This window comes from Arvicola amphibius, chromosome 6 (genome assembly GCF_903992535.2).
Source record: "Arvicola amphibius chromosome 6, mArvAmp1.2, whole genome shotgun sequence".
NCBI lineage: Eukaryota > Metazoa > Chordata > Mammalia > Rodentia > Cricetidae > Arvicola > Arvicola amphibius.
Window position 1 is genome coordinate 11,753,676 of NC_052052.2, and position 25,466 is coordinate 11,779,141.

The 25,466-nt window shown below is 48.6% G+C and overlaps 1 protein-coding gene across 2 annotated transcripts; it reads right to left on the reverse strand.

The window, feature by feature from the left end:
- Positions 1–6,381: 6,381 nt before the first annotated feature.
- On the reverse strand, positions 6,382–23,718 carry Sdhb (succinate dehydrogenase complex iron sulfur subunit B). Of its 2 annotated transcripts, none has more exons than XM_038333743.1 (8): positions 23,561–23,718; positions 14,194–14,327; positions 12,409–12,494; positions 10,915–11,051; positions 10,121–10,237; positions 9,576–9,677; positions 8,306–8,428; positions 6,382–6,551 (listed from the first exon to the last, which is right to left on the reverse strand). In XM_038333743.1, exons 1-8 carry the CDS (start codon positions 23,633–23,635, stop codon positions 6,474–6,476), a joined length of 852 nt encoding a protein of 283 aa, XP_038189671.1. In that variant the 5' UTR covers positions 23,636–23,718; the 3' UTR covers positions 6,382–6,473. The 2 variants fall into 2 exon arrangements, with proteins under 2 accessions (XP_038189671.1, XP_038189672.1); XM_038333744.1 differs by having other exon boundaries at positions 14,194–14,321; positions 23,561–23,705.
- Between the last annotated feature and the right edge of the window lie 1,748 nt (positions 23,719–25,466).

Sequence of the window (25,466 nt, forward strand, 5' to 3'; positions counted from 1 at the left end):
TTATCAGTTAACCTTCGTGGGTCTCTTTTTCTTTTCTTAAAAACATCACATTTATTAATGTGCTTCTTGTGTATGCATTTTGGGAGGGGTCATGTTTGTGCTACAGTACCCATGTGAAGAAAAGCAAGTGCTTTTACCCCCTGAGCCATCTCACTGGGCTTAGACCGCTTCTTCTGACCTGTAAAATGACCAATAGCAGCAATAATTGCTTGTTAGTAGTGCATGAGAACACTCATCTGAAGCCCTTCAGACAGAGCCTGATCCTCCGGGAGAAATGTCAGGACAGGACAGACACACTAAGACTCCCGTGACCAGGTATGGCCACACAGGTGCCACACACAGGCTGGCAGTGATGAGGCACAGCAGGCCTTAGGAAAGCCAAAGAGATTGTAGGGCCCAGCCCAAGAGCCTGGAAGCATGACCTGCATGCACCCCTGCACAGGTGGGACAGATGAGAGACTTGTCTACAGCATTTACCACAGTGTTCCAGAGTAACAGACACAGCTAAAGTGTGCCCTGGCCCTGGGGTCAATGACCTCTAAACAGGAGTCACAGAGGTAGAGGGTGTGTCAGAGGCCAGGGAAAGTTGGGGCCAGAATAGTCCTGGACCTGCAGCATCAGCCACTTGCTCCTGTGAACTCATGGAGAGCCAAGGAGCCCTAGGAGCTGGAACAGGCCCTGTCCACTGAGGACTTCTAGAAATCAACCGGAGGGCAGCCAAGCAAAACAAGTGACTGCAGAACGTGCTAGAAGAGTACAACGCTATGATGGGGGAGGGACTTTTGTGGGGACAGTAGGGAGCTATGACAGTGAACACTGGCTGTGTGGGCGGGACTTGTTGGCCAGATATGTGGGTGTGGAAATGTGAGACTCAAACCTGCCCAGAGGTATGGCTTCAACAGCTGGGGGACAGTGATGTCATTTACTGAGCTGAGGGCAGGCTGCTGGTGGAGCAGGTTGGGGGGCATTCCTATTGGCCATGTGGGGCATGGGACTGGCTTTACTAGGTCAGGTGAGACTTTATTAACAGATGATGCTGCCAGTAGGGACCAGCTGTGTGATCATGCAGAGCCTGTGTGTCCCTCACCCCAGCCCCCTGATGCCCAGCAGGTAACATTTCCAGGGAACCTAGACGCCTGGGTAGCCTGGGTAGTGGTATAGGTTTGGACCTGGCTGGCCCAGATGCCCTTGCAGAGAGTGGCCATGTGATAAAAGTGGCTGGCCTGGGGCCAGAGAATGACCTGGTGCATCAGTTGCTGTCTAGCTGTGTGAACATTTCTTATTTATGGAGACAAGATTGTAGCCTTGATTGGCCTTGGACTGCTAGAGATGTGTCTGCCCTGTCTTTCCAAGCGCTGGGATAAAAGTCATTTTCCCTCTCTGAGACTCTCCTGAGAGCACAGGTACATTTATGAGATCCTCAAGTTGGGTTAGAAGCTTTGAAGATTTAGGGGCTGTGGGGACAGACAGGCCTTTGCAGGTTGTCTGTCACACACCATGAGAAGTCACTTGACACTACACAGCTCCATCCCAAACTGTCTGGGAAAAAGTCAAGCTGGTGGCAGCTTAGCCTTATCCTTGATAGGGTAGGTGCCAGGGAATGCACTTCTCTAAACCACGGAGGCTATGGCAGTCCCTGCTCACCTGCCAGTCACCTTGTTGGGAAGTGGCTCTCACTGTGTGGCCTCTCTGGTGGCCTGTGGGCAGGGCTCTCCTCCCAGATAACCACAGCTAAGTTTCCAGTCACATGGGCCAGGCCTGATTCAACAGCTTCCATCCGGGGCCACTGTTCTTCAGGGGCCCTCATGGGGGATGTCCATGCCTGGTTCACATTGCAGAAGTCCGAGAAACCAGTGACACTTCCAGTTTACCCCAGAGCACAGCCTCACTTCTCAATTTCTTTAGTTTCGATTTTTTTTTTCTTTGCAACAAAGAGGCGTTCTCTCAACTAGTGACATCCCTGAAGTGAGATGAACAAAGGAGTCCCTGGGACCCTCAGCAGTCAGTGAAGGGGGAGGAAGACATTCTTAGCTTTGCAAACAAAGACAGAAATTTGAAGCCAAGCCCAGGTGCCTCAAGCCCAGTAATTAGCACTCAGGAGGCTGAAGTGGGAGAATTGAGTCCAGCTTGGGCTACACTGTGAGATCCTGTTGCAAAAAAAAAAAACTAGGCTGGGGATGCAGCTTGGTGGTACAGTGCTTGCTTAGCACACTTAAGCAGGTAGTTTGATCTTTAGCACAGCAGAAACCAGGTGTGGTAGAACACGCCTGCCACTTGAGATAGGCAAGAGGATCAGGAGTTCAAGGTTATTCTCAGCTGTCATGAGTTTGAAGTCAGCTTGGGCTAGAAGGCTCTATCGCAAAAAAAAGTAACTCAGAGACAAAAAGCTCTAAGGTGAGCAATCCTATGAGAAATATGGCTGCAGAGCTTACAGGGTTCCATATATGGTTCAGACTGGATATTTCAGACCAGTCAGCTACACTGAGTATGGCGTGTTTGTGCTACTGGAAAGCAAGATGCCTGTTGTTTATTTTTAGACCCCAGTCACATTCTGAATACCATCCATTCCCATTTTACAGATAGCAAAACAGAGGCACAGTTGGTTAACAACTGCCCAAAGATAAGCTGAGAAGGGCTAGGTGGGTGCCAAGGAAACGTGCAGCTTTCCACACTATTGCTTTGTAAATTTCACACACACACACACACACACACACCCCAAAATACTGCTTGGGACTTAAGTTTAATTAAAAGTCTTGCTGGGAGATGGTGGTGGTGGTGGCTGTGCATGCTTTTAGTCCCAGCACTTTGAAGGCAGGCGGATCTCTGTGAGTTCGAGACCAGCCTGGTCTACAAAGCAAGTTCCAGGACAGTCAGAGCTGCTACACAGAGAAACCCTGTCTCAAAAAGCCAACAACAAACAAACAAGAAAGTCCTTGTGGCCGGGCATAATCTCAACTCTTAGGAGGCTAGAGGACTGTGCTTTCATGGCCATCCCGAGCTACACAGCCAGACTCATCTCAAAATATCAAAGAGAAGGGCTTAGAAAGATAGATAGCTCAGCAGTTTGCTGCTCTTGGAGAATGCTGGAGTGTGGTTCCCGGCATCTGCTCTGGGCTGCACACAGGTCTCAGCTTACACTCTTGTAAGTCCAGCTGCAGGGGAATCTGCCTAATTTCTGACCTCCCCAGGCACTGTGCATACATGTGCAAAGACACAAATAGACATGTGTGTACAAATACACACACATTAAAAAATACACTAAAGAAAAGACTGGGCCGGGCGGTGGTGGCACACGCTTTTAATCCCAGCACTCGGGAGGCAGAGGCAGGTGGATCTTTGTGAGTTTGAGGCCAGAGCTAGTTCCAGGACAGGCACCAAGGAAAAGTCTGCTTTGGCATGGTGGTGCATGCTTGTAATCCTGTGACTTGGGAAGTAAAAAGCAGAGGCTGCAGAGTGAATTCCAGGTCAGTCTGAGTTGCACAGTCTCAGGCCCTGTCTCAAACCACCACGGCCACAGCCGCCGCCACAGCTACCAACCACCACCACAGCCACAGCCACTATAGCCACTGCCACAACCACCACCACAGCCCCCACCAGCTCAAAGCCTTCACAACCAGTGAAATGTAAATTTCCCTCCGACCTAGTGGCAGACTAAACAGCATTTTCTCAAACATCTTCACCTTCTAGCCGCCTCACCTTGGGATTCAACTCTCATTAGCAGCAGCCAGGCTACAGAGCTCACCCTCCCGCACCACTTCCCTGCAGATCAGACATCCCCATGATCTCCGGAATGTGACCTTCCTTGCTCGGTTAGAGGGCCATTAGGGGTTGAACTGATCTCTGTCCACAGACAGGGCAAGTGGGTTTACCCTGCCACCTCCCAAGTGCTGGCCTTGGAGTGGCCTCACATCTTAATTGTCACTTGGAGTGCTAAGTGTTCAGCTTGTCTATGTCCAGAAGTCGGGAACTCTTTTCTCTAAATTTATTTTTTATTTTTTGTAGTGCTAGGGAATCAGATCAGGGCTTTGCACATGTTCTAAATGTCTAATAATTGACGTTCCTCTTTAATTTGTGGCCTTGGCTTTTGGGTGGCTGGAAACACACGTGTGTTTTACCTTACCTCCCATATACCTGGTGAGTACATGCCCACACTCCCTTTCTCTTGTTTGAGATTATTATTAGATATTTTTCAAGACAGGGTTTCTCTGTGTATCTTTGGCTGTCCTGAACTCACTAGATAGACCAGGCTGACCTTGAACTCACAAGGACCTGCTTGCCTTGGCCTCCAGAGTGCTGGAATTTTAAAAGTGTGCACTACCACCAACTGGGCTATCCCTTTCTCTTAAAGACAGGGTCTCATTGTGTAGCTGGAGCTGACCTAGAACTAAGTAACCCAGGCTGGCCTTGACCTCCTGCCTCAGCAGGTGGCGTGTGCCACTACCAAGCTTGGTTCTTGTCCCCACCCCCATTTTGTAAATACCTTTTGTTTTTTTGAGACAAGATCTCATGGAGCCCAGGGTGGCCTGAAACTCCCCCATGTGCTGGGATTATTAGCACTTGCTCTTTTTTTTTTTTTTTTTTTTTTTTTTTTTAAAGCAAGGTCTCTGGTTGCTCAGGCTGGCCTAGAATTATGTAGCCCAGGCTAGTACAAAACTCATGGAATTCAGAATCCTCCAGCCTCTGCCTCCAATGGCTAGGATTACAGACGCATGCCCCACACCCAGCTTAGAAATACTCTAAGGCTCTTTCTCTGGAGTGTCAGACATTTTCTTAGCTGCCTGCCTCATGATATAAAAAAGCCTTTGTTTCTGGGCTGGTCTGAGTCTCCAGCTACTGCTTAAAATGCAGCTCTGGAGTATCCTTTCCCTTTTACTGTTAGGGCCGGGTGGTGGTGGCGGCTGCGCCTTTAATCCCAGCACTCGGGAGGCAGAGGCAGGCGGATCTCTGAGTTCGAGGCCAGCCTGGTCTACAAGAGCTAGTTCCAGGACAGGCTCTAGAAACTACAGGGAAACCCTGTCTCGAAAAACCAAAAACCAAAAACCAAAACCAAACCAAAACAAAAAACCCTCCCTTTTACTGTTAGGGCAGGACCTGAAACCTGGAAGTGTACCACCAATGAATTAATTGCACTCCAGCCCTTTTTTGTTTTGGGTCAGGGTCTCATCCAGGCTGGCCTAGACCTCAAGATCTTCCTGCCTCTTCCTCCTATGAGCGGGACTCATAGGCACAGGCCACCATGCCTGGTAGCTCTTAGATTCTACAACCGAGTGCTGCTTCACTCCATGGGGAGTAATGCACCACTGGGCCGAGCAGGAGTTCCTTTTGGAGTTGAAGACCTCTCCTCTGTTGGATCAGTCAGGGCTACTATTCTTGTAAGGTGGGATCAGGAGACAGAGCAATGGAAAGGGGCTGCCTGGAGACCACCAGGCAGTCACGAGTCAGGATTACCACTGACTCTGTCACTTGAAACTGGCCTGCCTGGGAAATGAACCACTGTTTCTCTGGCCTGTCTGGTAGGTGTCGTGGAACTCTGGCACCAGCTACTCCATTTTGATTTCTAGTCTGGTCTGCTGGGGCTCAGTGCAGAAATGTAGTCAGAAAGTAATGGGGTCCTGTAACTTTTAACACGAAAATGGTTACATCTGTTATTCCGTGGCTGTGAATGCTGGAAGGTAATGCCACACACATGTGCTCACCGACACACGCCGGATGGAATTACCATCACCTGTCATAGGGTAAGAACGCCAACATACCTGGCTTAAAGGGGTTTTAGAGAGTGCACATGAGGAAACAAGCTCAGGAGAACACAAGACAAGGGGAATTTAAAGGCTTTTTACTTTTCCTTCTTTTTTTCCCTTGATCTCACTAAGAAGCTCTGGCCTGGAACTTGCTGTGTAGCCCAGGTTGGCCTCAAACTTATAATCCTGCCTTTACTGATGTACTTTCCATCCATTTTGTATTGGATGTATGCTAAGACCTGTGTGGTAAACAGCAGGGCCAGGGCAACTGCTGTGTGGAACTCAGGTTTGCAGCTCAAGATCTCTCAAGGTTATTTGTGGAACCAGTCAGCTTGAAGCTGGTCAGAGTCACTGGTGTGTGCTGGAAGAACCTCAAACCTTGCCTCCATGGCAAGCAGAAACCGACCAGCAGGTAGTCCTGAAGACTGTATATGGGTGCTGCACATGCCACAGCAGGCGAGGCGGGCAGTTAATAGTCCCATCTCACAGAAGGGCAGCGTGAGTGCAATGCCCCAGCCCTGGTCCCTTATCCTCACCAGAGCTCAGGTCTGGAGTCCTGCTTATCTCTGTAAGGACAAAGATGCCCCTGGCACAAGGTAAAGGAACAGGATTGCTTTTGCTAATGATGTAGAGTAACACCTACTTATTTCTTAAAATGTTTATTATACATGCTGTTTTCCTGGAGAACCCAGGTGTCTGAAGTCGCAGCTGACGGCACGTTCAGCACGGAGAGGGTTAAGCCAGGGCCCTCTTCTCCTTGTAGGTTGCCATCATCTTCTTGATCTCAGCAATGGCTTTCCCTGGATTCAGACCCTGGAGGGAAGAGAAGACTATCAGTAAGGTGTGCCGGAGGGAACAGAGCTGGCCAAGTCCCTTCTCAGGAGGGGTGGCGTGCAGATCCGGCCCTCGAAAGCCAGCAAGCCCACAAGGGCAGCCCTGCCCCCACTTCTGAGGTTTACAGGGTCTGTTACACTGACTCCTGGCATGGCTCACTCCAGCAGGCAAACACGTCCATGGCAGACAGCATTCCCTGACTGCCCTAGGCCCCCAGGGTGGTATCTCCTCTAGGACCACAGGCTAAGGTCAGTATCACTATTACTAAGTCAGCAACTGCAGACTACATACTCTCAAAATGGGAACACCTTGTATCTTGAGTCTGACTGGCCAATGCCAGCAGCCCTGGCTGGCAGCATGGCCTCACAGCTGTAACATCTGTTTTTGCAGGACTGATGAGTACCCTAGTAAAGTCCCAGCCTTGCAAAAGCTGGAGGAAATGGTAGGTACATGGCACTATTAGACTTATCTGAGGTTGGGAAAGGGCCCTCTCACGTTATAAGAACCCAGAAACTAAAGCGCTGAAGAAAGGGAAAAAGATGAAAATAACCCGAGACAGGAGAGGTTCTTTATACAAGACAGAGCTGTCTCCAAAGTGACTTTGGAGTCTTCCAGGTGAAAAGGGCACAGATGGTGTGGCACACACATGCACACTGCACAGCTGGAGTCAATGTCAGGTTCCCAGGACAGACCATGCTCTCCTACTCTGCCATAACCTGTCCTGTATAGGACTTGAAGACCCTGCTGAGAGGTTGGGCCATTGGAGCAGAGGTTTCCAATAGAGCTAGCTGCCTAGTCCGTTTGGAAGGCAGACAGGTCACCACCTCTTAAATCCATGATAAATACCAGATTAGAAGGCAGCCAATTTAAAACTGGACACTCCCAGCTGGGCAGTGGTTGGCACACGCCTTTAATCCCAACAGAGGATGGCTTCTGTGAGTTCTTAGGCCAGCCCGGTCTACAAGAACTGAGTTCCAGGACAGCTCCAAAGCCACAGAGAAACCCTGTCTCTGGGAAAAAAAAGACAAAAAAAAACAAACAAACAAACAAAAAACAAGAAACCCTGTCTCGGGAAAAAAAAAAAGGACAAAAACAAACAAAAAAAACCAAACCCAACAACAACAACAACAAAAACTGGACACTCCCACTGTAGTGGGCTATGTGAGGCAGAGCCGTACCAAAAGTTCCCTCTCAAAAATAAGAGCCAGGGTAGTGATGCACACCTTTAATCCCAGCACTCAGGAGGCAAAGGCGAGCAGATCTCTGTGAGTTGGAGGCCAGCCTAGTCTACAAAGCGAGTTTAAGGACAGCCAGAGATACCCTGTCTCAAAACAAGACAAAACAACAAAAGAAATGTGAGATCTGAAGGTGCTGGGGTCTAAGCTGGGGAGGCTGAAAGCACAGCATATGAGGAGAGAGGGTGACCAGGAGGCCAAAGCTCAGAGTCCCATGAGTCCCAAAGCAGCTCTGCAGAAGAGATAGACCTGTCACGCTGGCTCAAGCAGATCAGTGGCCAGAGGTGTGATACAGCTGAGGGACCCTGGTTCTGTTTCTCACAACATTGGCTTTTGTCAGCATTCTTGTCCCCCTACATCTCTGTCATCTACAAGTAAGGCCTGCTGCCCCTCTTGGGACCTGGTAGAGTCTGTGACTAAGAGCCATTCAAGCCCCAACTGAGAAAACAGGGATTCCAGTCCCTCTCCACCTCCAGTGACTGCTACTCCCGCCCATACCTTGGGGCAGGTCCGGGTACAGTTCATGATGGTGTGGCAGCGGTAGAGAGAGAAGGGATCCTGCAGTTTGGCCAGGCGCTCCTCTGTGAAGTCGTCTCTGGAGTCGATCATCCAGCGATAGGCCTGGGAAAGCATGGCGAGGGGATGGTAGCTGAGTCAGCTGCTGGCCTGGATGGGCTTGGCTCAGGAGTGTAGGAGCCTTGCCACTGCCCTGTAGTTCTTGCCCACCATGCAGGAAGGCTCTGAGCTCTTTCCTAACTCGGTGTGTTCATGATCGTCATGAGCCTTTGATCCACCCTGTGCTTGGTACCTTAGTGTTTAATGACATGGTACCGGCATTGGCTCATTTCATAATGTCCCAGGTTCTAATTAGTGAGGGTAGGCTGTGTTAAACACTTTTCCCTCTCCTTACAGCACCTGCCTGTGCTAGAACCTGCCACCGAATAAATGGATGCTTTGTTTGGGACAAGGGTCTCACTGTATAGCCCTAGCTGGCCTGGAGAACTCAGAAATCTGTCTGCCTCTGCCTCCTGAGTGCTGGATTTACAGGGATTCATCACAAGGCCTGGCTTGTTTGTTATTTTAAGGCTCCCAGCCTGGCCTTGAACTCTTCATCTTTCTGCTTCAACCTCTCAAGGGCTTTGGCTCACAGGCATAATGAGCTATCATAGCCATCATGGACAGCTTGTCATTTTCCATCAATCAATACATCCCTGAGATCCAGCACACTCACAATGGTTTACCACAGGGCCTGGACCTGTTCCAGCTGTGTTACTGAGATCTGTGTGCTTTCCAACACTCAGATCCTGGACAGCGAGTGGCACAGTTGAGTGTACCTGACTGCACATGGCATGGTCAACACTATTCTGTAGTCACAGAGCCTTTAACTTCCTTTTTAAGGGGAAAATGAGAAACATGATGTTGTTTTTTCGACTTGCTTCAGTCTCTGAAAGCACTGACCACAAATCTGAAAGGCAGGCTTCCTTCCTGCCTTCTGATGAGCAGCTGCCCCTCAAGATGCTTCTCCTAGCCACACAGCCCCAGCCCAGGGATCCAGTTCACACGGGTTGTCCAGTGGGTCCCTCCCTTTGGGATGGTCCTCCTAGCTACAAATGTGCAGCAAGATGAAACCTCAGATTTGCTGAGAGCCATCTGAGCAAGGCACTGGATGTACTGCATGTCACTGGACACCATCCCTCTGCAGACAGCTGCCTGCAGCAGGCCACCATCCTCAAGGACTTGTGGCTGCTTGAGTTAGAGAGCACTGCACCTGCATGAGAACTGCAGGTCCCAGGTACTTGTCTCCGTTCCACCAGTAGCTGGGGCAGCTGGTACTGCAGCAGGCGCACAGGATGCATTCATACAATCCATCCTGTGTGGAGAGAAAGGAAGTCAGAGACCAGGGACCAACACATGACAAAGTGCCAGCCTGCGGTGTGCTTTCTGGTGAAAGGGTGGTTTGTGGTGGTGTAATAGATTCATAAAAAAATACCTTGTAATGAAATGCAAACCTCTGCTAGAACAGAGTTCAGGGCCCTTGCATCCAACAACAGTGCATGTACATTTGATAATCAATAACCCCTCACAGACCTAAGAGTCACCAACAAGCTCAGGTTCCCAACAGCATGCAGTCTGCAGCATAGAGGTCACTGAAGTTCCTTGGCAGTCTGCCCTGGTGTCTCAGAGAAGACTGCTGAGCAGGCCTCAAGTTTCCACTGGGGCCTCAGTAGTATCCTACGCTGCCCTCCACCCTACTGCTCTACTGCCATACAGAAAGCACCCTCGCCAACCATGACAGTAGGTTTAAGTAATGACCAGCTTCTCCCGATCCTCGATGGACTGCAGATACTGCTGCTTGCCCTCCTGGGACTCATCCTTCTTCTTCAGATAGGGCTCAATGGATTTGTACTGTGCGTAGAAGTTACTCAGATCCTGAGGAAAAGGAGAGGGCAGTAGGAGAGAGGTCAGCTTCTACCAGGGAGGGCCTTCAGCTTGCTGTCAGTTCAGACACTGCACTTTTCCTCTCCATGATAGTCAGAAACCAAACTCTCAGAGGCTGAGATAAATCAAGGTTCTAGAGGGGACATGGTCAGTGTTAGCCACACCAGCTGAAGACATGGCAACTGCAGTCCTTTCTCCTACTGCCCCAAGTCAGGGAAGCCAGCAGAGGGAGAGGAGCTCAGCGCAAAGCCAACTACTGCTGCTTTCCTGCTGATCTTCCACACAAAGTCTCTGCAGTTAAAGCCAAGTCCTCCATTTCTGGGGCTAGTTCAGTTCTGGAGTTCTAAACCTCTATCTCCAAACAAGCCCCGCACTCTGAGCTTCAGAAGGACTGATTTCCAGGCATGTCACCTCTCATTTAGATTCTTCAAACACACATAGGCCACACTGGTGTGGACCTGGGAAGGGGGTTCCTAATGTCTCTGGGGATACTGTGGAATTCCCCTTGCCATGAACACAGGGAGTGTCTGATTGTAACGTATACCACAGTAGCTGTGGACACCCGGACCTAGCCTGCTCTGGAGAACAGAGGGCAGGCCATGCTAGCACCACCCCTGCAGGACACACTTGCACCGCCCCCAACAGGTGGGAGAGCCACAGACACTCACAGGGACTAGATCCTTGATCACATACATATGCGGAAGAGGGTAAATTTTTGAGACTTTGTTGAGGTCCGTGTCGATCCTACGAGTGCACGCCAGAGTGTTGCCTCCGTTGATGTTCATGGCACAAGAGCCACAGATCCCTGAGAGAGACACCAGGTGACCTCAGGCTCCAATCCTTTCTTCTGGGCAACGCTGACCACCATTAGTAGCTGCGCTAACAGGATGTCTTTTCTCCTTTTTCTTTCCTGCCTGGACCTCAAACTTGAACCAGGCCATGCGCTCTACCCACTAAGCTAAACCCTCAGTTCCTTGAAGCCCCAGCTGGCTTCTTCCATCTTTGATTATCCCAGGTTTCCACGGCTAGTGAGCAGCACAGCACAGACACGGAGACTGCTTCTGTGGCTGACTTCTGGTATCCATCCCACTACAGGTCCTTGCAGAGTCCCGTAACTCCACAGGCCCATTTCCCCCTCCCTTGTATATTAAGTTCACGTAGTCACCTACCCACCTCACATGAAGACACAACAGCTCTGGCTCATAGACGGGCTTCACAGCCACAAGGGCCACAAAGCACCATGTGATTTTTGCCTTTTGAGTTTTTTCTTTTTAATTATTGTTATTAAATTATTTTTATTTTTGCCTAAAATCATATTTTAAAACATTTTTACTTTTGTTGCATTATCACTAGCAATTACTCCTCCCTCCCTCCCTCCCTCTCTTTTTCCATGACAGGATTTCTGTGTAGCTTTAGCTTTGGCTGTCCTGGAACTAGTTCTTGTAGACCAGGCTGGCCTGGAACTCACAGATCTGCCTCTCTCTGCCTCCTGAGTGCTGGGAATAAAGGTGTGTCCACCACTGACTGGCTTTTCTCTTTCCCTCTTCTGAGACAGGTTCTCACTATGTAACCTTGGCTAGCCCCGAACCTGATCTCAAAGACTCAGAGATTTTCCTGCCTCTGCCAGTCCAGGGCTCCACACCCTCAGCTACATATTTTCAGCTACACAGACTAATGCAGAGCTGTTAGAGCCGGAAGTTGTCTTTTCAGTCTCAACATCAGCACCAGCACGTCACCCCGTGACAAGTGTGAGTCGAGGAGCCTCAGCAAGAAAATCGCACCTCTTGCTAAACAAAGAGCTCATAGTGAAAATGCCAGCTAGCCTGTCTTCACTGGTGCCAGTGAGCTCATGGCAGCTAACAGGAACCACAAGACAGAGGAACCTCGAGACAAAGATCTCAAGGGGAAATCAGAACTTGCATCACAGTTCAAACTTTGGAAGCCATTTCCCAGGAAAAAGAAGGTGATGTGCAGTGTCTCTGTACATATCCTCTATTCCCTTGCTGCCCACTTGGGCAGCCCCTAAAGCTGTACTAGTCTCAGCAGCAAGGTTATCTCGCAGTGCTGCAATTGCTCTCCAGGGTGTCCCCACCAGTGGCAGCCATGACTCTCCAGAGTCAGAATCCCAGCCAAGATCTAGCGATAACAAAAGTCATGCTCACCTTCTCTACATGATCTTCGGAAGGTCAGAGTGGAATCTATTTCATTCTTAATCTTGATTAGAGCATCCAATACCATAGGTCCACACCTGATAGAGAAAAGGCCTCGGCTGCATTCACAAAGATAGCATCCTTGCTTTGCTACTGTATAATGATCAGAACACCTAGATGCACGACCCATTCAGTACCACATCTGCACCAGATTTTTTTCCTACAGTTTTATTTTTTTACTTGCTTAAAGGTTTAATTACTACAGTTATTTTTTTATTCTTTTGTGTGTGTGTAGTATATGCATGTGGAAGCCAGAGGATGCTGTTTAGAGTCTCCCTCTAATGCTCTGCTTTATTCCCTTGAGACAGGGCCTTTCACTGAACCTGGAGCGGCTGCTTTTCAGCTAGGCTGATGGTCAGCAATCCCCAGAGCTGGACCTGCCTGGGTCTGCTCCCCCAGGAACCACAGGAAAGCATGGCCTGGCTTTCTCCATGGGTGCTGGGGTCCAGACTCATGCTTGCATAGCTAGCACTCACCCATTCAGCCATCTCCTCAGCCTGTTTTTCTCTTGTTCTGTTTTTTTCTTTTTTTTTTTGAGATGGTGTCTCATGAGGTAGTACAGGCTGGCCTTGAAATCAAGATCCTGATTTGGTAGTTAAAAAAAAAAATACAGGGGGCTGGAGAGATGGCTCAGAGGTTAAGAGCATTGCCTGCTCTTCCAAAGGTCCTGAGTTCGATTCCCAGCAACCACATGGTGGCTCACAACCATCTCTAATGGGGTCTGGTGCTCTCTTCTGGCGTGCAGGCATACACACAGACAGAATATTGTATACATAATAAATAAATAAATAAATAAATAAATAAATAAATATTTTTTTTTTTTAAAAAAAAAATACAGAACCACCACAAGAAATATGGTAAAGATAATAAAAGAAAATAGACAGACTAGAGAGATGGCTGAGCAGTTAAGAGCACATGCCGTTCTTGCAGAGGACCTGAGTTCAGTTCCCAGGGCCCATGTTGGGTAGCTCCTAACTGCCTGTGACTCAGCTCCAGGGAATCTAACATCCCCGGCCCTGCATGAGTCTCCCTGACAGCACCGATCTGTGAGTCTCCATCTTCAAAGCCCCTAAGTCTGTTTTTATTTGTTCATTGGAGACAACGTCTCACTTAGTCCTGGCTGGCCTTGAATTTTCGATGTAGCTGAGGATAACCTTGAATTCCTGGTCTGCCTCTGCTGACCAAGTGATGGGATTATGGGTCTGGGTTACCATACCTAGCCAGTCTGCTTCCTTCATTTTTTTTTTTTTTTTAATATCATTAGCAATCCTGGATCCCACCAGGTCCAAGCACTGGAAAGAGGCTGCACACAGAATTTGGGATTCCTCTTCACTTCTTTCCATATCCGCTGCTTCCCTAGTTTTAATCTCTCTGTTGCTCCGCAGGCTGGGGCCTGACCTCACGGAGGAAAACTGCAGCTCACAGTGGAGTCCACATTCTCCCAATATTTGTGTTTACTGCTGGTCACACTGCCCAGTCCTTCAGGTCATTCCTATCTGCTCCCTGGGGTCAGTCTGATGAAAGCCTATTCTAATATTCCTGAAAGGAAACTAACTCAACTCCTCCCCTCCCTTCCCCTCCCCTCCCCTTTAGAGAGGGGGAATAGCTCGGTGGTAAAACGTAACATACATGAGGTCCTGGGTTCAGTTCTGGCAGCACAAACCAGACCTAACCATGAACCAAGCATACCCTCCCGGCCTGCTCCTTACCAAGCACCTGGCTGGCACAGATACTTACTTATTCAGATCAACTTCGTAAGTCTGCATTCGGGGTTTATCTCCAGTCTTGTCTGGGTCCCATCGGTAAATGGCAAATTTTTTGACTCGGGGAGCTGCAGCAGCAGCTGTCTGTGCCCCTCGGCAGGCCTGAAACTTGAAAAAGTCCAGAAAAAGATGAAAGAAAAACATTAAATAATGCAAGGTACTTCTTCTTTCCACCTAGCTGGCATGATAAATGTGTTACTGGGTGAAGCACGCTGCTATGTCAGCCATGGCTCAGGGCATAGAGACACAGAATTTAGTAAAACAAAGCCTTGTTTCCAAGGAACTTATTTTATGGTGACAGTGAGACAAAAACGTGTCTCAAATAGTGCAGAGTGACCCAGTCTGAAAAACCAATAAATAAATAAGAAAGAAGCAGAAAAGAAAGCACCCCTCCAAAACCCAGGGTAAACGCATACTGGAAAAAAAAACTTGGTAAGGAGAACAAGATAAAGAATGCCTGAACACATAATAAACTTAGGGAACAAACAAGTTCTGCCCCATGATGGCCCTACTACACCTCAGCAAAATGAAATCTCTGCCACTCGAGACTGCGCCTCTTGCCTCCCTTGCTAGCTGACAACACAGGGCCTTGGATCTACTCCCCTTGTTGGGAGTGCAGGCATGCCCCACAATGCCTGGTTCATGTGGTGCTGTGGACTGACAGACACACGTCATTACACCCAGCTTTTACGTGGCTTCTGGGGAACCAAATTCAGGTCATAAGGCTTATAAAGTGTTCTTACCAATGAGCCATCTCCCTGACCCCTTTAGTTTTAGAAAGGGTTTTTCAAGGGGCCCTGAACACACTACGCAGCTGAGGATAACCTTGAACTTCTTAATGCTGGAACTGTAGGTGCAGGCCTTTGAGGTAGTACACACCTTTAATCCCAACACTTGTGAGGCAGAGGTAAATTGACCTCTGTGACTTCAAGGTGTGGCAGCACACACCTTTAAACCCAATGCCTGGGAGGCAGAGACAGACAGATCTCTGTGAGTTCAAGGTGTGGTAGCATACACCTTTAATCCCAGCACTTGGGAAGCAGAAGCAAGTAGATGTCTGTGAGTTCAAGGACAACCTGGTCTACAGAGTTATTCCAGGACAAAGATATACAGAGAACCTGTCTCAAAAAAAAAAAAAAAAATAAACGAAATAGAGGTTAAAATAAAGCCACATAAAGATGGAAAATACACAGAAAATCTTGATACTGTATGCTATTATGCTCTCTTTGAAGTGTTTGAATGCTGAGGAAGGAGCAACAGCTGCTAAAAGATATTTGTTTATAAATGCTGTTGAACTAATCCAAGATAGATATTTTGAAAATACCTTTACTTCAGAATTTGGATCTAAGGATACGATACTTTGGAAAAGAGATTCTTCTTTTGTTTTCACAGAGGATGAGCCCCTGTGGATTGCTTCTATTCCAATATGGTATGATAGACCATGCCCTCCTGAAAGGTTGCTGTGAACACCCTCAAAAAATTACTTTGCTCAACTGCCAACTGAGAGGAACCTAGCACACAGGTTACACCATGAAAGATCTGATTAACAGCGCCCCCATTCAGCAGGAAGCAGTTTGGAGAGAAATAACTGCGCCCATGTTCCCAAATATTGTTTATAAATGTTCTTTTACATTTAAAGGGGGATATGATATAGATATGAATAATTTGCACTGGTATAGATTTTAAGGTCAATTTTGTTATAAGTATATGTATTTCTGATCTTGACTAAGGTATTGTGATTATGTAGTTCATCTAAAAATGTAATGTATATAGGTTGTTAATGAATAATCATCGATAATAGTCAAGCTTGTGGTCATGTTAGATTTTCTAGACATGTAGAGATATATTTTAGTTAATAGGCATTCTTCATATCTTTAAAAGACTACAGAATATGGCATTTTAAATGTTTTAATAACTTAGGGTTTTTCATGACAATGAGACACATCTGCCCCTGGCAGCACCAATCTACTTCAAGAGGAAGATGGGCATTGAAGAGGCTCCTTATGGAGTTTGATAGCCATTTGGGCAAGAAACTGCTCTTGCCTGGACTGTTGCATAAACTGGACACAGAGAACCCTCAGAGAGAGGACTGCTGAACTTGCCTAAAGGTGAGATGGTTTTTCGGGGTTCCTGACTCATGAAAGAGTCTGTGAGACATTCTGAAGGACACAGCAGATAGTGACTGAACTGCCTTCGAAATTTCCAGTTTCATGAAAATGTCTCTGGATACTATGGATGCCCCAACGGCACAGAGGAACTTTGGGTGACTGTCCAGGCAGCGAGATGTCTCTGTGATTTCTAGAGTTTTGTAAGTTGCTTACTTCTCATTTACTTAGATAATATTATATCCTTCTGGAGTCTTTGATAGAGTTGAATAATAGATATAGTTGTTTTCCTTTGTTATGATAAAAGATAAAATAGATATAAATATTGTAATTGTAATTCTTACTTGATAACTGTTTTGTTATATGTAATTTTGCTATGTTAAAGTTAAAGCCTTCTTTTTTTAAACAGAAAAAGGGGAAATGATGTAGGAGTGTTTCTATCTATCTGCTGTTTCATTGGTTAATTAATAAAGAAACTGCTTGGCCTGATAAGTTAGAACATAGGTGGGTGGAGTAGACAGAACAGGATGCTGGGAGTGAGGCAGATGCCTCGGGCAATTGCCCTGCCTCTCCTCTCTGGGACAGTCACTATGAAGCCAGCCACCAGGTCAGACATGCTGAATCTTTCCCGGTAAGACACCACTCCGTGGTGCTACACAGATTATTAGAAATGGGTTAATCAAGATGTGAGAATTAGACAATAAGAGGCTGGAACTAATGGGCCAGGCAGTGTTTAAATGAATACAGTTTGTGTGTTGTTATTTTGGGGCATAAACTAGCTAGGCGGCCGGGACGAAAAGCAGGCCTGCCCGCAGCTCCATACTACAGGCCTTTGTGATTGTCTGAGGAGTTGGGAAAAGAACTCAGAACCTCATGCTTGGTAAGAACTGAGCTCCATCCCTAGCCTTGTCCTCTCCTCACGTGACACACCCTTGGAGGTGGGCAGTTACATTTACACCTCTCAGCACGCCTTGTGCAGGCCTCTGTGCACAGCTTCTGACACAGGCTTAGCAAGGACTGAAGCAAACGCTGAACAGTACACTGATACCCAAGCTGGCTCATTAAACGGTGTTATTTAGTCACATGGCCTGCTGCAGGGCAGGCTGTGCCAATCACCCGAGACACTGATCACACTCCCTGAAGCCCTGTCCCCTATCAGCAGGTGAAATGAGGCAGAGTCCACAAGCTTTCTGTGGTCCTGCTACTGGGAGGGGACGAGGACTTTGATGGAGCCAATATCAAGTATAAACCAAGTCTCAATTTGTCTACAGAACAATACAAGACATTTCTCAAGGTGGCTAGGGCATTTATGGTTAGCAGGTTAAAAAACGCTCCCCTACCCGAGGCTTAAAATACATTTAGGGGCCTGAAGCTTAGGAGGTGGAGGCAGAAAGATCAGGAGTTCAGGGCCAACCTGGGCTACACGATACTGTTTCAACACCACCACCCCTAAGAAAAAGAAAGTGAGGGGAGGGGAAGTGGGTTAATATATAAAATGAAAAGTAATTTTTTTAAATTAAAAAATATAAAAAAATAAAAATCTTTTTTTAAAAAGGAAAGTAAACATGAAAATTACATCTTACTTCCCTATCAATCTGCATAAGCACCAAGGAAATTTTTCTCCTGGGAAGAAACCCCAGCCCATTCCACCCCATTCGCTGCAGCCCATTCCACCCCATTGACTAATGTCCTTTGTTCATTTGAGACAGGCTTCCTGTGTAGGCCAGTCTTGAATTCTAAATCCTCTTGCATCCCCAGCACTGGGACTCCAGGCATGTGCTTCATCTCCAACTCTCCTATGCTATTTCAGAGGAAGTGAAAGGGGAGGTAACTGAAAGTGTGGGCTCCAACCATCTTAGCTCACTCAATAACCTTGTTCTTTGTTTTGTTTTCGTTAGGTAGGACAGAAGTCATCACAACATAGTTACTGGGTGAGGACATAATTTTATGAGTTTTAACAAAGTAGTATTACCATAATTAGAGTATTCTTGCCCATCCAAAATGGTCTCTTTTTCATCATCCCATGTCCACTTTTTCACTCAAAGTAAAGACTTTTGGCGTTGCCAGGAAGTGGTGGTACACACACACACACACACACACACACACACCCCTACACACCCATGGGGACTGGAGAGACGGCTCATCAGTTAAACTGCTCACAACCTGTAATTCCATCACTAGGGACTTCTACGCCCTCTTCTGGACTCCACAGGCAACTACACTCACACACATATATACATAACTAAAAATACAAAGAAAAACAGGTCAGGAAGATTGCACTTATCACCAGCCTGACAACCTGAGTTATATGCCTAGAATCCACATAGCGGTGGAGAGAACTGACTCCTACAGGTTGTCCTCTGATCCCCACATGCACACCTAGGCACATGTGTACACAAAATAGAGAACACATGACGATTTTTTAGTTTCGAAAAATTATAGACCACGTGCATCTGTAACAGCACTGAGCTTCTTCCCCGATGGAAATACCTGGATGCCCGTTCTACCACAGCCACTTCGCCATCCTCACTCTGTAGCACCCAGGAACCACCATCTGCTGGCCCCACTGTCAGTTCGAGGTAAACGTTGGCATTATAGAAATTTAACTGCCCAATGCAGGGGCCGGCTGCTTTTGTTTTACACTTAGACTGGCCCACACTCACTATACAGCTGAGAATGACCTAGTGTTCCTACTCTCCTGCATTCACCTCCCAAGTTACGGGATTACAGGTGGGCATTACCATGCCTGGCTTTGGTTGCTTTTTGTTGTTGTTGGTTTTTATGTATGTGTGTGTGTGTATCTTTTTGAGATAACATGCTCCAGTGCAGCCCAAGCTGGCCTTGAACATGTGGCAAGCCTCTTGTTTTTGCTCCTGAGTGCTAAGACAATACTACACACTGAGTTATGGTCCCACAGTATGGAAGGCGAATTCTCCAGTACCCTCAGAGGGTGGTAAGAGCCCCCATGCTCAGCTGATTCCCTCCAGGCCTACCTGAAATGGAGCTTCACAACACCTTTCTCCTATTTAAATACTTGTTTCTACAAAGACATTGGATCAGGTACACTTTTCAAAAGGGACAAGGTTTAGACTGAAATTGATATAGGATTTTTAATTTAGCCTTTTTTTTTCTTTAGATAAGGCTTCACATAGCCCAGACATGCCTCAAATTTACTATGTAGACAAGGACCTTAAACCCCTGATCTTCCAGTCTCCACATTCCAGTGGGACACCACCCATGGCTATGAGCCAGCAAAAATCCTGTTGTTTTGAGAAAGGGTCTCACATCTAGACCTGGCTGTCCTGGAACTTGCTAGTAGACTAGGCTGGCTTTGAACTCACAGAGACCCGCCTGCCTCTGCCCTCTGAGTGCTGGGATTAAAGGTGTGCACCACCATGCTAGTCTATTTCATTTTTATTCATGTGTATGCAGCGCATGTGTCTGAGTATATGCCACATGGTGCCTGTGGGGGCCAGAAGAGGGCACTGGACCTGCGAAAGCTGAAATTACAGGTAGGTATCTGTGAGTGACAGGTGGCTCTGAGTGACAGAACATGCAAGCTGGGAACTGAACTGCAAGTGTTTTTGACAGCTGAGCCACCTCTAGTCCTGGAGTTGTGGTTTTCAGAAAGATAGGATAAATTACACATGCTCGTGCACTGAGCACAATGATGTTGGCAGAGGACAAATCAACTGTGTATCAATGAGGGGAGAATTAGCAGAGGGTCTGGTGAACAAGTGAGAAAGAACAGGATGGACATCAGCACATGTGGTGTCTCATTAGCCCCACCCCGAATCCCCAGAAATAGTAAAGACGGTGACTCTCTCGAGAAGCCTGTGTTCACTCAAAGGTGTTTGTTTGTTTGTTTTTTAGCCTTTTTCTCCCCTAATGTGGATATCTAAATCTATTAATAACTTTTTTTTTAAAAAAAAAACCCTTTATTATGGTTGTGTGCGTAAAGTTGGTGGTGAGGATGTGCTCTCTCTCGTGTGGTGGTCAGGAATGCTCTGTGTAGTAAGTTCCCTCTTTCCACCTTCATGTGAGTTCTGGGGACGAACTCAGGTCATTAGGCCTGAATAATGAGCATTTTCACGCAGCAAACCTTCTCCTCAGTTCTTAGAGCTAGCTCTTCCTAATAAACTCCGCCGTTGCTTTTAAAGAGGACTGAGTGGACAGGGAGGTGGGCCAAAGCACCAAGTCAGTCTCCCATGGGAGTAGTGACTGTGGACACATCTGCAACTCGGTCTTTGCCTCTAGTGGGTGTGCAACACAGGAAGAATGTTCTAGACAATCCTGGAGATGAACTTCACGGCCCATGACTGCAGCAAGGTAATGAGTGACCGGACAGACACAGAAGAGAAGGGAGAATTGCAGCTACATGGAAGGGCTGTTGCTATTCTTCTAGCTTCCTCAGGGGCAAGCTTGAAACTAGACGAATTACACAGCTACAGGAGGGAAGGTGGGTGAGGCTAGGAAGGATACCAGGTCCGCACAGACTGAAGGTGCAGGCTTGTATCTGAAATGTGCCCTGTCACCTTTGAGCTGTGTGCTCTTTAGGGAATTACTTAGCCAATCCACCCCATTCCTCCTTCGCAAAGGGGAGGATGGGACTGATACCTACTTCACAAGGGGCAAGTCAAACTCCTGGCAGAGCTCAGGAGATGGTCCTCTGCCTTTCAACACTGGCAGCATTTCAGGCCTCGGATTATTCTGACTAGCAGAGGGGCATTCTAAACCTTACCGATCCCAGGAGCAAAGAAGCAGAGCTGTAAACGGTGGCTTTGCCCTCCTGGAGTCCACAGTCCAGATGAAGAAATAGGAGCGCTATTAACAGTTAACCCATTGCAGTTAAACACTTGCAGGCAGAACTGCAGTCCAGGGGTGCAGGCCACACACAGAGGTTCAGAACCCGAGCCCACAGCAACACAGCAAGCTCAGTGGGGTCCTCAAGAATAAATACACCTTCCCACAGGGAGGACGCCTCTCTCTCACACTGTCCTGGGGAAGGTGGGAAAAGGCCTCTCCTGAAACCCTAACACCGACCGTTTTCTACAGTTCATTCTAGGAAGCCCCTCTTAGAACTCGCTCCTAGTGGTGGGGCTCTCACAACTTAACTGCTGCCTCAGCAACTCGGAAAGAGGCTGGTGAACAAGATCACCGGGAATCATTAACTGGAAAACCCATCAGGAGCCCTCTTTCCTTGAGAAAACTGATGCACCCCTTCTCAGCAGACACGGATTGCCTATAGCTCTTCAACTAGAGTAGAGGCCTTGTGAAATTTCCCCTATTTATGCTGGCATGTGAACTGGTACTGTCCAATCCCATGTTGTCAACACTAAACACGTATATATAAGGAACACTACACGGACTCAAGAGATTATGTATGTGTCTCTGTATATACTTAGCAACGGCAATTAAAGCCATGCATGTGAGAGGGAGCGGAGAGCATGGGAAGAGAGGGAGGGGTGGAAATGATGTAAATACAGTACTCATGTATGAGATTCTCAACCACAGTCACAGAATCATTAACTGAATCCCCAGGACATCAGCCTGAGGCTCTGGCAGGCACTGTTTTACTGTTCTTTGAGACAGGGTCCAAAGTAGCCCAGGTTAGCCTTGCATTCCACATGCAGCCGCAGATGTCCTTAAGCTCCTGCTCTAGCTGCCTCAGGCTCCTGAGTGCTGGGATGGCAGGTGTGTGCCAGTGCACCTGACTCTGGACCCTTCCTACTCAGGAAGAGATGAAGAGGTGGGCAGTGGGGGTGCACGCCTTGATTCCCAGCACTTGGCAGGCAGAGGCAGGGGGATCTCTGAGTTCAAGGCCAGTCCTAGGGCAGCCAGGGCTACACAGAGAAACTGTCTCCAAACAAACAAGAAAGAGAAATGCAGAATGAACGCTTTGTTAGGGTCACATCCAGTAGGTTGCAGAGAGCCGGGCTTCCAAGAGGGTGGAGTATGGGCAGTGTCCTGCTGCCACAGCAGGCACTTAAGAAGACAGAGAGAGATCAGCAAAGTCAAGAGAAGGAACTAATACTCCTATATGCTGACCACATGTCAGGGTTCTGTTGCAGGGCCAGGTGTGGTGGCATACACCTTGAATCCCAGCATGTGGGAGGCTGAGGCAAAGGGATTTCTAAGTTCTAGGAGTTGTAGGGCGGCCAGGGCTGCTTAGAGACCCTGTCCAAAACCAAACCAAACCAACAAGGCTGGAGATGTGTCTCAGCGGCTGGGAGAGAGAAGCAGGGGTCCTGCTCACATGGTGGCTCATAACCATCTGTAACTTAGTTCCTGATCTCCCTGGATACCAGATAGGCATATGGTGCCCCTACATACGTGCAAGCAAACACCCACACACCAAACTTAAAAACAAAACAAAACAAAAACTGCCGTGGATAAGCTGATGGGGAGCCTCAGTTTTCAAATCTCTAAGAAGCTCAGAGTTCCGGCTGCCCACTGTTACCGGGCTCTGTCCGGGAGCCCAGAGGAGCCAACAGACTGGATGGGATTAGCCAATCTTTAGCCCCTTCAGGAAGCAGAGGCCGCTTAGCTGGCCCTTCTAAACGCTCCCACTGAGAAAGCACGCCTGCAGGGTGCAGTTCCCCGAAGATACAGGGCGTGCGGGATGGACAACCTGTGACAGCTACTACGGTAGCATAAACAGAAGCAGCCCCGGGCTCTGCCTGTGTCACCCCGTGCCAACAGTGTGACATCAGAGCCGCTACACACGCTTTATGGAACGGGGTCTCGCCTGCAGGCTTCCACAGGCCGGGCTCCGTGCCTTTCCAGGGATGGGTCGTTTCTTCCACCTCTCCTGTCCCCTGAGGGTCAGAAGCGTGGCTCCCCAGCCTTACCAACCTAGACCAGCCTACCCTGGCCGCGCGACCTGGTCTCCCGGGTGCCACCCCAGGCCCCCCTTACACACAGGGCTGAGAGTGTCCTAATTTCAGGATTTGAAGCTGGGCGCCAACAACCGGGCGCTGGTCATATGACCTTGAGATGCCCTCCCTGACCTCTATCTTTCCGCCGACCTTTTCCACCCTCTGCCTGGCCGCGACCCTCCGGCTGCGGCGAGGCGCCGGAGGGCGATCTGACAGGATGCTCCGGGGCAGAGCGTACGTGAGCCGCCCTCCCCTGAGGCCCGGCCCCGGGCTCCCTCTGCCTCCCCGAGGCCTCTCCATTCTGGGCAGCCTCGGTGATGGGCACGGCTCCCCACTGAACCACGGCCCCGGGGATCACCTGCAGGCCGACTCGGCCGAGAGCCGTAGCCGGGAAGCCGCGCTTCAAGGAGACCCCGACCGCCGCCGCCGCCATCTTTGCTCCTGACGTCAGCCCCACCCCTTAGCCTCCGGCATCCCGTCGAACACCGCGGAGGAAGCCGGCATCTCACCCCGAGGCCCGCTAGCCGCCGAAGAGCCGACGAATGGGAGGCGGCTTCCGGTGTCCCGGGCGAGCCGACGAAAAGCGCGCGTGCGCAGTAGCGGTCAGCGGGTAGCTCGTCCGCTGGGCCTCCTGATCCTAGGATGACCTTAGCAGTCTAAGGGGCTGGAGGGAGGGTGACCTGGATGGGGCGGAGACTTCCAATTTTGTTCAAGGCGGTGATTTCAACCGGGCGAAGGTGGCGCACGCCTTTAGTCCCAGCAGTAGGGAGGCAGAGGCAGGCGGATTTCTGTGAGTTCAAGGCCAGCCTGGTCAACACGAGCTAGTTCCAGGACAGGCTCCAAAGCTACAGAGAAACCCTGTCTCGAAAAACAAACAAATAAACAAACAAAAAGCAAAAAAAAAAAAAAATTCAGTCCCATTCCACTTGCAAGAGTATCTGTCAATCATCTCTGGCTCTTGTCTGATCAGGGTGTTTGTTTGTTTGTTTTTTGCTGAGTCTAGAGAGCCCCTCATCCCCTGGCTGATTGGGACAGTTGGTGAGTGATTGAGGAGATCACAAAGATGACTAACAAAGGTGTCACTCATCCATTTATCCATAAATATGTACATAACCCGCATGACTGGAATCCTAGCAATTGGCAAGTGGAAGCAGGAGGAGCATCCGGATTGTCTTTGGCTGCCGTAGTGAGGTCGAGGCCAGCCTGGGATACATGGGACCATGCCTCAAAACACACAAAAACAGAACCAAAGCAATCAGAAAGTAAGGGGCACCTGGTAGTGGTAATCCCAGCACTTTGGAGGTAGAGGCAGAGTGAGTTTGAAGTCAGCCTGCTCTACAAAGGGAGTTCCAGGACAGCCGACCTGGTTACACAGAGAAACCCTGTATCAAAAAGCAAAACAAACAAACAAAAACCAAAAAGTAAGTAAGTAAGGGGCACCTGCTATGTGGCTGGGGCCTGGCTCTAGGATGTCATGGTGCATGAGCCAGGCACTCACCTAATTCCTGGGTAGCAGTGGAGAAGGGCAAGTGGGTTCGCTCAGGAGAATGACCTTGAACTCCAGACGTGTGCCATCCTGCCTGTTTGCACCTGCTCGCCGAGCACTGCCCACTGAGCTGTCCCGGAGTTTGTTTTCGAAGTTTCCTTTACTCCTCTGAACTGTTTTATCGAGCATCTTCTATGGATTCTTTCAGAGTCACTCTGACTTGGGATTTGACTTCCTTGGGCAGGTGTGATCTTGGTGTCCCAAGTCACTTGATCTCTTCAGCCACCCAGTGACTTTGCTGGTCCCCTGTTTCCAGAAGGAATGATTTCATTTCTCCCCGCTCACTTTTGGCACAGGAAGAGTGCCGTTTATAGTCTTTGGTTTCCCCACTCCAGCTCATTTAGATGCCACTGGAGAAATTAAGATGGCAGAAGGAATGACTAGATGGGGCCAAGTTTCTGAGACCTTTACCTGAACCTGGCTTCTCTGCCAGGTGGCCTCGTCAAAGGGGGTGTGATGAGGTCTGAGCCCCAGGAGGTTGTCTTAACTGCTTCCCTTAAGCCCATGTGACCTTGGACAAGTCTTTTTCCACCTCTGTCCTGGCCTGAATCAGCTGATTTAAGGTTCCATGATTGATGTGGGTGTCTTGTGCAATAGACGGCAAGGTGGAGGTCACCTTGACTATCCAGGGAGCTGGCTCAGCACTGGGATAGGCTACCCCAGAGGACCTTTGGGTCACCCAAATTGGCTGAGGTTGTAGAAAACCTGTCCCTTTCTT